This window comes from Doryrhamphus excisus, linkage group LG2, assembly GCF_037039965.1.
Source record: "Doryrhamphus excisus strain RoL-2023G ecotype Guam linkage group LG2, RoL_Dexc_Guam_v1.1, whole genome shotgun sequence".
NCBI classification, from domain to species: domain Eukaryota; kingdom Metazoa; phylum Chordata; class Actinopteri; order Syngnathiformes; family Syngnathidae; genus Doryrhamphus; species Doryrhamphus excisus.
Genome location: NC_136358.1, coordinates 22,352,233 through 22,367,461, shown reverse-complemented (window position 1 = coordinate 22,367,461; position 15,229 = coordinate 22,352,233). Strand labels below are relative to the sequence as shown.

The following is a 15,229-nucleotide window of genomic DNA, read 5'->3' as shown; positions in this document are numbered from 1 at the left end:
GTCAGCCCTAATTGAATGCTAATGATGCCAATGACATCAATTTCATACGAATGAGAGTTTCCATCCACAAAAACAGCAAAAGAAAGGCCTGATTGCTGCCAGACGGAGGAGTTCATCTCCAGAAGGTGAAATGCAACATGAACCCCGTGTAAGAGACACAGGAAGACGCCGACCATCACTCACACCCAGGCCCCCATCACCATGGTGAGGCCTGTCAACTGGTGTGTGCGTGTGCGTGTGGTGACTGGCAGTGAGAAAGCCAAGGCAGGGCTGGTGTGTTCATGGCACCATGGTACACACCAGCGAGAGCCACAGAGCCAGAAATCTCAGGATGCATCTTCTCTTTTTCTTCTCATACATGTTCTACCTGTAATATTCCAGCCTTACTTCCATGTGATGTGGACTTCTATCCTATGTGTTCTCAAATAACATCATACTGTACCACCATTTAGTGGCAGAGTTAGGACAGGCCTGGACTAAATGATTTGAGAGTGCAAATGGTTTTTTCTTACCGTGTTTGAAGACACCAATGAGCAGGGATTTGTCTGCCTCGCTATCCCACCAGTCCGTGGGGACCTCAGCGTGGAAGGGTTGGGGGTTCCAGATGTCCAACTCACTGTGGAGCACATGCAGCATAACCACGTCAGTCAGCCTTTTGCTGCAGATTCATTCTGCCAAAGTCACCCAACACTTGACTTACTGACTGTATAATGAGAGACCTTGCAATAGCAGGTTGGGATGATAAGCGAGGAGAAAGACAACGCCACGTACGTATGTGGACGTCTTTGCTGCACATACTTGTGCTACACTGATAGCGCAGGAACTCATTAAATGGCTTGGCAGTGACCAAACTCACACAGGATGGGATAACTTGGCAGCAAGGTTGCATGTGGAAATAGAGTATGTGCAGTCTTCCTGTGGACACCTTGTGTATTGTGGCAGCACACAGTGTAGAAAATCATCCATTATGGAAGCCAGGACAATGCAGCATGTAGACAATAGAAGCCCACAACATGACTGACAGCAGAAGACAACACTGGGAAATGCGCCCTTATCTCGGCAAACAGCAGCACACCCGCCCTTTGGTGCGTGCGTGCGCGCGCACACACACACACACACACACACACACACACACACACACACACACACACACACACACACACACACACAAAGAGCACGCCAAGACTGACGTGCTAAATCCCCCTGGCATATGTTGGCACCATGGCATCCCGTATGCTCTCCCTCCCTCTCTCTCTCTGTGTCACACGCATGGGTATGTCACAGTAGCCATGGGGTGGGGGTGGGGTAAAGGAGAGCAGACATGAAGGTGGAAGGAGGGGGATGGGACTCTAGTTTACTTCCAACATCTAGTCGTTCTATTTACTTATGGATTTATTAGTGGTGGACCCCCACAGATTTTAACATCTATAAACCATTTGTCTGACATGGGGGGCCCTGGTTGAGCAACACATTAGAAAGAGTCAGAGAAGCTTGTCGCTGCAACTCCAAACAGTAGATGGCATCATGCTGCTTCCTCATCCTCATCTCTTGATCAATAGTCATACACCAACTCATTGGTTATTGCAGTCAAATGACAAGCCCTGTGTTGTTAGTCGCCATGTCTATTATTCATTCACTGTTAATAATAATGGGTTTAAGTGAAGTGAAGCCATTACTCATTCACACATGGGTGGTGGTGATGTACATCTGTAGATACAGCTGCCCTGAGGTGGTCTGTTGGAAACATGGCTGCCGACCACCACCAAACATTCATACCCCAGTGTGAGCAGCACTGCAGGCTGAGGCTTTCCCAGGGACACAACAATAGTGATCAAGTGGAGGGTGTGAGGATCAAAACCTAACCTTAATCCTGAACCACTGCAGCCCAGCTTGAAGACGTGGGACAGTGAGGATGAGATGAAAAGGCAACAATGTGAGCAGGGGAGTCCTTACAATCCCAGTGGAAGGCCTGATGACAAATGACCACTCACTTGTCAAAACCCAAAATAGGTCAGATATGCAATAAATACCCCCTCCCATCCCCCTTGATGATTCCACACAGGCTCTGTGTTTATGTCAGACCAGGAACAGAGGCTGCCAAAGAGGCCACTTGAAGAGACCAAAATACACTAAGTAATAATTCATAGCGCCATCAGACTGTCAAAATGCCTTCTGGTCTTCCATGCTCACAGCTCTGTCTGATTGTGTTTGGCCAACCACGTCCAGGTATTGCACCAGCATCACCAACTGAACCCATGTAAAGCACACGAAGACAGGAAATGATAAACTACTTTAAGGATACCAACCTTGAGTCTGCTCCATCCAGGATACGTTCAGCCTGGTCTCCGATGACTTCCTGTCTCAGGTAATACAGCATCCTCACCCTCAGCAACACCCTGGTACACAAAGTTTCAATTCAAGACAGCACAAAATGCTTTATGAGATAAACTCAGTGGTAAGGAAGGCTTCTGCCTTGTTACTACTTTTTACACATGGATCTTCCAGGGGCCAGATTTGACGTTTACTTTGAAGAAAAGTACCAGTCATGACCAATTGAGATTGTCTCAGCTCTCCTGGTGACGCGACGTGCAGGAGGGTAGCAAAAGTGGCCAAAGGAGGGGTGCGGGGGGGAACTAAGAGGACATGAGCACATCAGGAGGGAACCCACAACTTTGTAGATGCAGCATAGGGGGAAGGGCCGTAAAGGAAGTCATTTGGTGCTCATTGTGCAGGGTGAGTGTGTGCATGTGTGTGTGCACCAATGGCATCACAAGTAGTGGCGTGTGTGTGTGTGTGTGTTGGCAGCCTCTCTATGCTCATCCATCAATGTGCCAGGCCTGATTAGCCACACAACACTGTGCTCCAGCCTAGCAGATGGCAGCACATAATCACCCCCAAATGTGTACACACACACACACACGAATACATGTATGTGTCCACCTTCCACCCACTTCTAGGAGGTGTGCGTGCATGACACCTGGCCTGGCACACAGCCAGGTGTGCACACAAACAAACAAAACAAGTTCCTGCTTAGTGAGGCATAGAAAGTATGACAGCTGGATGATGTTGCTGTACAACAGAAAGCTAGCGATCGCCTGCCTTGCTTGTTTACATGGAATTTAACACCATCCCGATGCCTGGAGCCCTACTGGGAGTTGTGGCGTTCCCCAAAAATGACACCAGGGGTGTCCAAAGTGCGGCCTAGGGGCTATATGTATCCCGGTGCTTTTTTTTTTTTATTCATGTTGTAAAAATATAATTTAACAACAAAACTTAAAAAAAAAACACTGCAACAGCGAAAATGGAAAAATCTGCAGTAATTAAAAAAAAACAAGCGGTTACAAAAATTAAATTATACAAGTTATTAGAGGAATGAAGTCATAAACCATTACAGGAAGAAAATTTACACACAGTGAGTTCAAACAATTAGATAATAGGGTTTTGGGAGGTGGGGGTGGGGGTTTCGCTGTAATTTTACAAGAATAAAGTCCAAATATTAACAGAAAGAAGTCCTATCCTAATGAGAAAAAAAGTAGCAATTTTATGAACTTATAACTAATATTTTAAAGAACTATTTTTTGAATGTTGTATTATTATGAGACAAACAAAATGTAATTTCTTTAAAAAATGGTTGGGCTAAGTTAGAGTAGGGGACTAAAGTCAAAATATCGACAAAAGAAAGGAAGATTAAAAAAAATTACATATTTGGGGAAAAAAAACCCCAAAACAACTAATACAAAAACAAAAAAAAAAGTTTCACCTATATCACAAAGCTGAGATACAGGTTTTCTTGAAATATATCTAATGTCTTAGCATTACAAAATATCAAAGTGGCCCATGCATATTTTCATTTTTCACTATGTGGCCCTTGCTGGAAGGAGTTTGGACACCCCTGCACTACACCAACTTCCCTTTCACTGTCTGTGGCGTGTAGGATTGCCGTGTGCTGTTGTCGTTGCATACTTGTTACAGTGATGCTTGAGGTGTCTCTTGTAGCTGTCCTCTTGCAGTAGATGGTCGGGATTACAGCTGGCCAGCCAATCTGCTCTCGGCGTCTGCGGGGCCGGGGTTGTTGCTTTGCCTTTTTTGCCCTTTCTGCCTCGAGGCACTGGCGTAGACAGACCTGGAAACAGCGTGGCAGCAGACACTGCTGAGTGGTTGTGCTCGGCATTAGTAGCGCTGTTAAGGATAGACCCACGTGACCGGATATACGCTTTGACAAGCCAGAGATGAGGTTGCATGGCTGTCAATAAATGGAAATGAAATGAATGGATTGTATGGCAACACCAGCAACCGGCTGCTGGCCAAAGGATTGTGGCGCATTCTCTTAGCGTGACTGAAAAGCAGAATGGATGGAAATAGCATTAGCAGCATGCTCGCTAGTCACCAACACATATGTACAACTAATGTAGATCTAATTCACCTTATTTATGATATATTGTGTAAACATCAATTGACTAATGTGCATCAAATGTGCAGCCTGGGACAAAGTATTCCAAGTACGGTATTTATATGACAATGTCTGTCAGTGGATGATATCAGGATGTGTATCTCAGCATCCTCAAGGGTCGTGGCAGCAGAGTGCATGTACCAAAATGAAAATGCATGCAGTCTGTATATAGTTACCAGAGTGGTTGGTCAGTGTCTTGGTTGTGCCATCTTGACTTGGGGTAATCAGGTCCCAGATGAAGCCTTTGATGTTCTCGTCGCCACGGTAATGCAACAGGCAGTAAGCCAGGAGGGCTCGGCAGATGGTCTCCACGTCAGCCTCCTTCAGGGGTCGCTTGAAGCGACCGTGAGCCAGGATGTCACTCCACCGACCCCACCTGAAGGCACAATGGGAGGGACGTCACCAGATTTCTCATTCAAAAAAAGGCACACTGGGCCTGGGATCAATAAATAAAGGAACATTCATATGAACAAAAAAAAACACCCCTAAGGATCAACCGATCTGCTGGCCGATATTTTGTGTTCTTTACTTGAATGGGTATTGGCCCATACGTGCGTGGGTTCGCCGATGTATTTTTCCGCCGCATGATTTACAGACAGGCATCCGCTGGGCAGCTTTGTGTTGCCGGAGGACCCTGCAACACACGCAGTCGTGGTACCCCTCCCACACTGCAACAGTGATGAATCATAACAAGGGTACGTGTTCAACTTTTAATTAGCCTCTAACAGTTAAACTTAGTTGAAATATTGTCCCCTGCTTTGAAATAGGAAACATGAACGCCAAGTCCATGCAATATACGTGCTTGAAAATATAGTTTAGTTTGTGGGTGCGAAAACCAGGAATGCTGCTGAATGCTTCATCTTTAAAAGTGCCTACCGTTGGAATTAGGGAGCTGTTGATGTAGTTGGAGGCTAATATGTACAGCTGTTACCAACACAACACTTTAATGGCAACCTTGGCAATTCAGTCCCATGGTGTTTGGAGGAGTTTCATTCAGCCAACGCCGGGCTGTGGTAAATGCGTGTCGTGTTGTGTGTGTGTGCGCTCTCCGAGTATGCGCGCACACACAGAGCGGATAGGAGCAGCAGTGTCTGCTATCAGAGGTCTTTGGCATGCACAACACCAACTTTAATGATGAGGGAAATGTTTTATATATCGTACTAAATTGTGTCTGTGTGATGTGTTGTGGAGGAGCAGTCATCAAATCCATGCTAGATAAAACGTAAACTATGACAGAAATGTTTTGCACATGGTTGAATATTTATTCCTTTAAAGTTGAAATGTTTAATGCGTTTAAATGTGTGTTTAAGAAAGCTGAATCCTACTGTGTTCAGTGTTTACATTTCAATAAATATTTGTTTAATCTTGAGCCCTGGAATATTTGTTATCATTGTAATTTTTTCATGTAAATTGAGGGAGCAAAAGCAGTATCGGCAACAAAATCGGCCATCGGCTAAGGGTGATGGAAAAAAATCGGTATCAGGATCGGCTCATATCGGTCGATCCCTATCTGACACACAATTCACAGCTTCATCTATCACGCTTATCAGTAATAAATGGTTAAATCATGCTGTTTTACTGCCCATTAGTCACAAAATATACTATGTTAATGCAAACCAAACCAACTTAAGTCACTCAGCTCCCCCAGCACCAGAACACATATCAGCACCTGTCTTACAGTATATGTCTTAGATGACTTTTTTTCCTCTTATTAGGTCAACTATGTTAGGGAAATAAGCGTTAAGGTGATTATAGGGGTGTTATTTCATGTCTTAGAGGGCTCCAATGTTAAAATGCGTATTTCAGACGGTGGTAAACAAGTTTTCTGTCTTAATTTCGACTATAATGTCGACTATATTGGGTAATAGGAGTGCAAAGGTGACTACAGGGTGTTATTTCATTTCTAGAGGGCTCTAATAATGTCAAAAGCGTATTTGGAAGGGTGAAAATTCCCCTCACCATTGGTTCTGTAACCAATTAACGTCCATAAATGAGGGATTACTGTACTATTAAGACTGATATTGGTCATGGTGACTGTGGAAATCAGAGGGAGCTGGTAATTTAGTGGTAACATGACCTCATTCTTTCATGAACGTCCACATCAGGCTGCACAACAACCTCTCCTACTATCTCCCAAAGCAAGTAGAGCTTGTGTGGCAGCGGGTTGGTCCCATTCACCCCGTTCCGAGCGAGGTTTTTCAACGTCCATTGAAGTGTGTGAACTGACCTTACTGGGATGGTAGAGAGGATAAACTGGCTGACAAGTGAGTAGGACTGACATGTGATGGGAAAGGACGACACAGCATCCACTGGAGACAACGCACGCCATCAGCCAGTGTGTTTTTGTGTCCTACAGCCTTGGGCCACAAGACTAGACTGTAACAATAACAAAGCCGGCATCTCACTAGTGCCAGCGCTCCTCGCACACGCAGTCACGTCCAGTCAGCCATGAAAATAGACAGGCTCCCTCTATGAGTGTTGGAAGTGTGTCAGCACAGCACCATGCTTGCATTCATTTCATAGTCAGTTTCATGCACCAACAAAAGGCTCCCTGACATCATTCAGCATAAAGATATTGTTTGTAATGATGTTCCTCATTGTCCCTATGGTAAATTATCAAAAATGACATTTATATGTAGTTGATGGCTCTCGCTGTTCAGCCTCATTTCAGGAAGTGACATCATCGGGGTGCCACCTCTCAGCAAGATTAGAGTAAATATACGCTTCTCCAGGTCGATGCTGGATTTGGTTCAGTATATTTTTCCCACCCAAAATGTCTGCAGGATGTTCACAGTATCATAGCCCTGCTGGAAGTTTCTTTTCTTTTCCAAAAGAGGCAGAGCTTTCAACGAGTGGGGCGGACCCCCCGGGGGGGAACATGGGGAACTGTTAGAGGAAGCGCAAGAGGCTTTCATTTTAGTGCAGAGCTGCAAACATATACAAATTCATAGTACTTAACATTAGACTCTTGAATACGCTGGTAGGCTCACCATTTTGTTGCATTTTCCTGGTTTCAGTTTCAAGTGACAAATAATGAATAGATATCAGTTTCTCCAGTATTTCAAATGGGGTGGAGTTGGGGTGACAAAAAAAATAATTAAGAAGCACTGATTTAAGACGGACAATGGAGGAAGCAGGTGCAGTGATCAACAACAAGCATTTGGCTAAAGTACACTATAAACATTTTGAAAAAGGATGCTATTGCTGAGGTGGTACACAGGAAAAAGAAAAGCTGACACAGAACAGATGTCATGTCTTGTAAACACTAAGTGCTGTAAAGCATGATACATCTTATATCAACATATGTTTACCGAGTTTCAAATGTTTCTCCCTCCTCCAAAACTATTGACTGAAATCTTTGCTCTGATGACTAAACATACACCAGCATGTTTGTTCACCAAAGTGATGACGTCACTTCCGGAAATGAGACGATACAGCGAAAGTAGCTCATCATAACTGGCGCCATCAATTGTAAAAGCCATTTTTTATCAAAGCTGATGAATCATGTCACCATCCAACCATGCAAAATGGACCCTTCTCAAATAAGCTGCATCATACGGTATGTACTTGATCTATGGCTACAAATGAAAGACCTACCCATAGACTAGCAGGTTCTTCTCCACCCTGAAGCACTCTGATCGGGGGTAGCCCTGAGCCCTGTCTTGGGGCCGTCGCGGTTTGGACACCGGCCGACTGGGTTCGTCCTCTTCGCTCTCCAGCTCTGAGAATTCCATCATCTCGTCTTCTTTCACGCTGCTGTAGTGGCGTGTCTGCTTCCTCACCCTGGGCGTGTCGATGACCAGCGTGTTCTGAGAATGATAGCCAGGGCTTTCATTCCAGATGCAAAGCCTACTTCTACATTTCTTATTTCATGAACCCTAACCCTGAGGTGAAGTGTATATATATATACAAACATGTGCCAATTCGAGTTTACAATGAAAACTTTTTAAAAAGTTTTCCCATAATGCAATGACATCGGCCTCTCTACAGGCTCCTCTGGTAGACACAGGCAGCAATGGGTACGGTGGTCCTTAATTGCACCATAGTTCTGTGCTATGGGATGAAGATGTTTGGCTGCAGAAGCAACCAATCCAGCCTCCCACTTGCAGGGTGCGGGAGTTTGTGTGTCTTACCCGTCCGTTGATGGCATCCAGGTCCAGTTCCGCCTTCTTAGCCCATTTCTGCCAGAAGTCTGGATCCTCCAGAGAAATGTCTGTCCTGTTACCGGGTGCAACAAAGCTGGCCTACAGGAAGACAAGAAAAGTGGAGTTCGTGATGCAGAAGACAAGAGGTCTTATTGTTAGGATGAGTAGAGTCCTCACCTTGGCAAAGGTAGAGCCTTTGCCCTCCGACTCGATGGTGATGGTGTGGGTACGTCTCTGAAGGATCTGGTCAATGTCTTCCTCACAGAATTTAGAGCCTTCATCCTCCTCATCCATAAGAGCTCCATATGCTCCTTTTCTCAGAAGGTCTTCGATTTCTTTCTTGGACAACTGCTGGACCTGGAAGAGGAACGTTGCTGCGTGGTGAGTCATGTCTACTTCTCCCAGCGAACATCCTACTGGGTGTACTGGACCAGTGCCGTCTAGCTCACCCCACTGTTGGCATTCTCACGCCCGCTCATACTCTGGAGGACGGCCTTGTCCAGACCCAGCTTCAGACTGGCCTTGTCGAACATCTCCCTCTCGTAGCTGTTCCTGGTGATCAGCCGGTAGATCTTGACCGCTTTGGACTGGCCGATACGATGACACCGTGCCTGGGCCTGCAGACGGATGGATTTGTATCACCCCCACGGCATATCACACCCTCAAGGCCTCCATCCTGGTCTTTCAAATACCTGCAGGTCGTTCTGAGGGTTCCAGTCGGAATCAAAGATAATGCAAGTATCTGCGGCAGTCAGGTTAATGCCGAGTCCGCCGGCTCTTGTGCACAGCAGGAAGACAAAGCGGTCGGAGTCTGGTCTGGAGAAGCGGTCGATCGCAGCTTGTCGCAAATTACCACGAACTCTGCCGTCGATGCGCTCATAGGGATAGCTGGGCACACAGAAGCCCCAGGAGATGTTTACCATCAACATCAATGGCGGATTCAAACCCGCTGCAAAGCCTGCTCACCGTTTCTGGATGAGATAATCCTCCAAGATGTCCAGACAGCGGACCATCTGACTAAAGACCAAGACTCTATGCCCACCCGCCTTCAGTTTGGGCAGCAGCTTGTCAATGAGCACCAGCTTCCCAGCCGCGTGGACCATTGCTTGAAGGGCCATGTCGGGCATGTCCGCTCCCACGTGGGAGTCCCGAAACTCCTCAATGATCTTCTCTTCAGCTCCTGAATGACAGAAGCAAAACCATAAAGGGGAAACCAGAAGGGCGCGTGATGTTCCTCCAGCGGTTAGCACGTGTACCGTTAATGAGGTATGGGTGGTTACAGCATTTCCTTAGCTCCATCATTGTGTTGAGGAGGTTGGGTACACTAGAACCGCCTCCACCACCACCACCTCCTCCTCCTCCTGCACCTCCTTTAGACAGGAAGGAAAAGTTCTTCTCCAGAATGGCTCGATAGTACTTCTTCTGGATGTTAGTAAGCTCCACCTAACCAAAGACATGGGCGCATTTCATTTTCCATTCCTCCTCCATCCCATGGATAATGGAAATAAATCAAGCTTCCTTACCTCAATGATGGTCTCCTCCTTAGGTGCCAGGTTCTTTTCTACGTCCTCCTTTAGCCTCCTCAGCATCATGGGCTTGAGAATGCCCTGCAGGTTCTGAACCTAAAGCACACAGACGGTGTGAAGATGTTTGATCTCGGAGGATGGAAGCGTCCTGGTTTCATTGTGCTTACCTGTTCTTCAGTCTTGAGGTCTCCAAATTCAGTCATAAATGTTTGTTCCGACGGGAAACGCTCCGGCTCCAAAAAGTTGAGCAAGCTGAAGAGCTCCTCCACAGTGTTTTGAAGCGGCGTTCCTGTCAGCAGAACTTTGTGCTCCTGGATGAGAAAGGAGCGAGCGGAAATCATTTCAGTGAGAAATATGCAACGTATCCCCACTAGGGCTGTCACTAAGCACTCCCTTCAGAAGAACCAGGTCATACACCACATTGGCTTCAAGACAATTTAACACTGCTTTTAAGAAAATACAATGGAAAAGTATGCTAAATTAATGCCAATACATGGCAATCTACTCATTTCATTTCTACGAGGTTACACTCTTCTACACGCTGTGTGTATGCTAGCGGCCCCGGCTCCCCCCACCCCGACAAAGACTGTGACAGACAAAAAGGGCTCACTCCGTTCATGCCGTTCTATGGAACAAAGGTGCTGAAAGCAATGAACAGAGTGAACACTCTTCTTGTCAGACGTGCATGCACATGCACATATATTGATCATCCACTTCATTCTCATTGGTTGCTTCATTCATTCACCACCCTGGGCCAACTTTATCATATATAAGATAAGATAACCCTTTATTCGTCCCTCAGTGGGGAAATTTGCCTTGCACAGCAGCAAGTGTACAGAAGGGCACCCCTAACCCTAACCCCTAAGAGTACAGAATCAGTTAAGCAGTACAAAGTACAAACTACACACTATTAAAAAAACAATATAAACAACCCAAGTATTAACAAATCAACAATTTTACCCAGAGTTATATACAAATACAGTTTGCAGATCATGTGAAATGAGACGAAATATATGACCACTCTATACACTATGAGATCTTGCTAGTGAGGTAATATGGGGTATTATAGATATACTACAATTATAACTCAATATATTGCACGTGGAGCTTGATCAGATATACGTATATATATATATATATATATATATATATATATATATATATATATATATATATATATATATATATATATATATATATATATATATATATATATAGATGACACATACGTGGTGTTAAGTGTCATCAAGTCAATCATCTCAAGCAATGCTCACCATGTCCATCATCTTGAGTCCTTCCAGCAGTTTGCAGTTTCGGTTTTTCAAGCGGTGGGCTTCGTCGATCACCACGCAGCGCCACGGGATGCCACGAAGCTCCGGACAGTCGGCCAGAATCATCTCAAAGGTGGTGATCACAGCGTGGAAGCGATACGCTCCCTTTATTATCTTACCCTGCGGGCAAAATGCAGAAGGGAAGGCTTGGTAACTTGTTTACGCCTCCCAGTGCGGTACCGCATGGTGCCATAATCTCTGTGGACCTGTGCATCTCTGAAGTACATCTCGTAGGCTTGGATGGTTCTGCGGCTGGCCTGGCTGCCGTGGTAGACCACGGCATTGAGCTCCGTCCACGTCCGGAACTCTCTTTCCCAGTTGGGAATGGTGGAGAGTGGGGCGATGACCAGGAAGGGCCCCTGAATCCCCTTCATGTAGATTTCATAGAGGAATGTAATGGACTGGATGGTTTTTCCCAGACCCATCTCGTCAGCCAGTATACAGTTACGTCTGTCAAGGACAGGAGGTGACTTCATCATAGGAAAACATTTGTTGCTTAAGTAGTTCTTTATGTGCAGTCTATCAACCCCAACGCCTACCTCGCTTACGGTGCAACAAAATAGAACAGGTAAAACATACAAGGTATCTCTACCTTGCAGACTATGTGGTTGTAGAAATAGGTATTTACATACTAGAATACATGCAATACAGTACCATTTCATACACATTTACAACATGCAAGGCATGCTGGGTAGATTGGTTTGATGTGGGAAATGTACATGTGGTTTCTTTACACTTACGAGTTGTACCAGTTGAAGGTTAGCCAGTTAAGGCCTTCGAGCTGGTATTCCCTGAGTGCGTTGCCGTTCCTGTATTCCCTCGAGCCTTCTAACTTTTTCCACTCCGAAGCCTGAGGCCGATCCTAAACCAGGACAAAAGGAAGGGCTCCAGAAAGTAAGTATATCATATAGCAGACCAACACAGTAAAAGATTATTATTGTAGTGGCTATTTTTAGATATGATTTTTCAAATGTGCATCTTGTATGAAGCTTTAAAATAAATTAAAATCCTCATGTTAAGTATTTATTTTAATAAAACAACTTGACAGGCACATTTGGCTTTCAAACTCCCTTTGTGGGAAAAATATGGGGATACATATGATATATTCATGTTCAACCTAAATATATCGGGATACGAGTTTTGGTCCATATCGCCCAGGCCTACATGCAACGAAATATCGTAATGGACCGCTCGCTGACTGCCAGCCATTCCAGATGCATGCAGAGGAAAGCTTAGGCTTTGGAAGCAGAGCATCAGGGTGCAGATGTTAGTGATGGACACGAGTTGAGAGAGCAGCGAGTGACGGGAAGACCTCAGCTAAGCAGCTGCTTGTGTTCAGCATTAAACACACTGTTAGTGGTTTGGCCTGGCCACAAGAGCGTGCGTGTAAGACCACAAGAGCGTGGCCCCGTGGAGAGCAGTTAAGGGGCTGTAAATCTGTAGGAAGGAAGGAGCAGGCGGCAGGCCAAGCCACACCAACACACATGCCTGTTGGTGTGCTTCTGTGGCTCCGCCCATGTCAGACATATTTATTCACCAGTGACGTGTGGGACGTCTGTGTCTGTCCCACTACCAAGCAAACATCACCTTATTATAACTCAACACCCACATAACATTTGCTAGGAACATACAGTAGTCACTGTATACAGACTGCTCCGAGTTATTGACTGTTTGTTTTTTTTGCTGCACGTGAAAAAGCATTGGACACTACTTACCACTCGGTTAGTGTTGGCCGTACGAGCTGCAATGCGTTCGAACTCCTCAATTTTTGACTGGTCAATATCCGCCTTGAGTTCCCAGGTGGCGTCCTCGTAAGGTAGGCTGCACCATTTCACCAAATATAAGCTCACAGGCTGCACACACAGGCGGGGGGAGTGAGTGTGGAGAATGGTAGCAGAGCTTCAAACCCATAAAAGATGTCAAGAGGAGATGAAAGCACCTCTCCGTTTTCGTCTGTGCTTTCTGAAATGTCCAGGACACGGTCTACCTCCACATAGTCCGGGTTGAAAGGCTCATCATCCATCTGGAAAGAAGTCATGCAGCCATGAGGTGCTTTAATGTAACCTGCAGTCATGTGCGAGGCCTGTTTGCAGGCTATTGCTACATAAAACCATGTACTGTACGTTATCTACACAGGTGACCATTTGGAAGGCTGAAGGTGCCTACGACGTGGCAGCTCAGGAGTCCAGTCAAATGAGTGGAATGGTGGTGGAGGACGGGATGAGAGAATTACCTCCGTGATAAAGTTGTTGAGTTGCTGCTTGGCCTTGAACCTTTTCACCTTCTGCTGTATTCGCTTGTCCTTCTCCAGCTCTTCCAGCTCTGCCCATCGACAGTGGAGGTAAGAACTGGGGAGAAAGAAGAGAAAAAGAACACGTGACGGGCAAGTATTGATTCTGAACAGGGAGGACTAAACACAGGACTCGCTCCAGAACGAGTTACAGCGTGCACCACCATGCCATTCACTGTGCCTCCCAAGCGACCGTGCATCATAGAAAAGGAAAGCCATGGCCGACACGAAAAGGAAACGCTGTGGGAACGGAAGACACGCCCACCAATATTGGCCAATCTTTTGAATGCTGGGGGTCATGGATTCTGAGCGCTGTATCAAAGACATCTGGGAGGAGAAGACCGGCCTGAGGCAACATCTTTCATGACTGTTATTTCAGTTCTTACTGAATACTGAATGTGGATCTTCTTATGACTGTACTTGATATGTCCGCCAGTTGTCATGTACGTATGAGAGCCCACTTACACAGTCTGGACATACAAATCAGAAAATCCAGAAAAGAGCCAACAAATACTAAATGAAGAGCTAATTATGAATAATTGGATGAGTACTTAGGCAGCATGTCACACCCCGGGATGGTCTCCTAAACCTGAAAGGTTTGAGGATGTCACTTGGCAACGTAAAGTTTCACTGATATTCCTTCCACCAAAGAAGACAATGAAATGATATGTATATATTGGGACATATGGTACGTATGTAAGAAAGTGTGTCACTCACAAGCCCTTGAACTTGACATAGAATTCCTCAACCTCAGCTTCCTCCCCAGACTCCAGCTGCAAAGACAAGGAAGGATTTCATTTCAAAGAACATTCTCATTGGCCGTGGGAGTGGAGGGTTACTGTGTGTACGCAAGGCAGCATGTGCAAGTCTGCTTTTATTCGTAGAGGCGATGTGGACTATGTGAAAGAAGAACTAGAAAGGCAGAGCTGCTGCTGCTGCTGCTGCTGCTGCTACTGTAATGCCATGAATCATCAATCACACTCTCATACAGCCTGAGGAAACGCTAGATTGGCGTCTGGCGTTGCTCTCGCCTTGTGGTTTTGGCTGTACGCCAAGCCTGGGGTCAAATCTGAATGGAGTTGTGCACGTGTGTGTTGGTGTGTGTGTGTGTGTGTGTGTGTGTGTGTGTGTGTGTGTAAGACAGCTGTCTGGCAAACAGAAAGTTGGCTGCTGACTATATGTGCATGCATGTGTTGGCCAAGCAACAAGCTGTCTCAAATAATGCTGGGTGCACGCACGCACGCACACACACACACACACGCACACACAGAAAACCTGAGCCAGTGACGACACTGCAGACCACAACTTGGGCAGTGGCATTCTGTACCATGCACATTTTACACACGTGTGTGTGTGTGTACCTGTTTCCTAGCAGTTCGCACGCCCATGATCTTCTCCACAACGGGCCCCTCAGCCTCGGCCACATCCTGGAAGCCAAAGTAAGGTTGTGTTCATTATTGACATGTATTGCTGTGATCAGTGAGGAG

At 45.8% G+C, this 15,229-nt stretch overlaps 1 protein-coding gene across 6 annotated transcripts in view; it reads right to left on the bottom strand.

Moving 5' to 3' along the window:
- chd7 (chromodomain helicase DNA binding protein 7) overlaps positions 1 to 15,229 on the bottom strand; it is a 59,568-nt gene that overhangs the window by 11,868 nt on the left and 32,471 nt on the right. For all 6 annotated transcript variants that reach the window (XM_058062261.2, XM_058062259.2, XM_058062264.2 and 3 more), the window contains 21 exons: positions 15,104 to 15,169; positions 14,460 to 14,515; positions 13,686 to 13,800; positions 13,392 to 13,475; positions 13,168 to 13,305; positions 12,193 to 12,314; positions 11,659 to 11,902; positions 11,396 to 11,572; positions 10,289 to 10,432; positions 10,119 to 10,217; positions 9,852 to 10,038; positions 9,562 to 9,775; positions 9,288 to 9,483; positions 9,045 to 9,212; positions 8,773 to 8,952; positions 8,584 to 8,694; positions 8,048 to 8,259; positions 4,627 to 4,826; positions 3,964 to 4,123; positions 2,307 to 2,396; positions 513 to 616 (listed from right to left, as the gene is read on the bottom strand). In XM_058062261.2, coding sequence (XP_057918244.2) covers positions 513 to 616; positions 2,307 to 2,396; positions 3,964 to 4,123; positions 4,627 to 4,826; positions 8,048 to 8,259; positions 8,584 to 8,694; positions 8,773 to 8,952; positions 9,045 to 9,212; positions 9,288 to 9,483; positions 9,562 to 9,775; positions 9,852 to 10,038; positions 10,119 to 10,217; positions 10,289 to 10,432; positions 11,396 to 11,572; positions 11,659 to 11,902; positions 12,193 to 12,314; positions 13,168 to 13,305; positions 13,392 to 13,475; positions 13,686 to 13,800; positions 14,460 to 14,515; positions 15,104 to 15,169 — 3,067 coding nt within the window. The remainder of the gene's footprint in view (positions 1 to 512; positions 617 to 2,306; positions 2,397 to 3,963; positions 4,124 to 4,626; positions 4,827 to 8,047; positions 8,260 to 8,583; positions 8,695 to 8,772; positions 8,953 to 9,044; positions 9,213 to 9,287; positions 9,484 to 9,561; positions 9,776 to 9,851; positions 10,039 to 10,118; positions 10,218 to 10,288; positions 10,433 to 11,395; positions 11,573 to 11,658; positions 11,903 to 12,192; positions 12,315 to 13,167; positions 13,306 to 13,391; positions 13,476 to 13,685; positions 13,801 to 14,459; positions 14,516 to 15,103; positions 15,170 to 15,229) is intronic.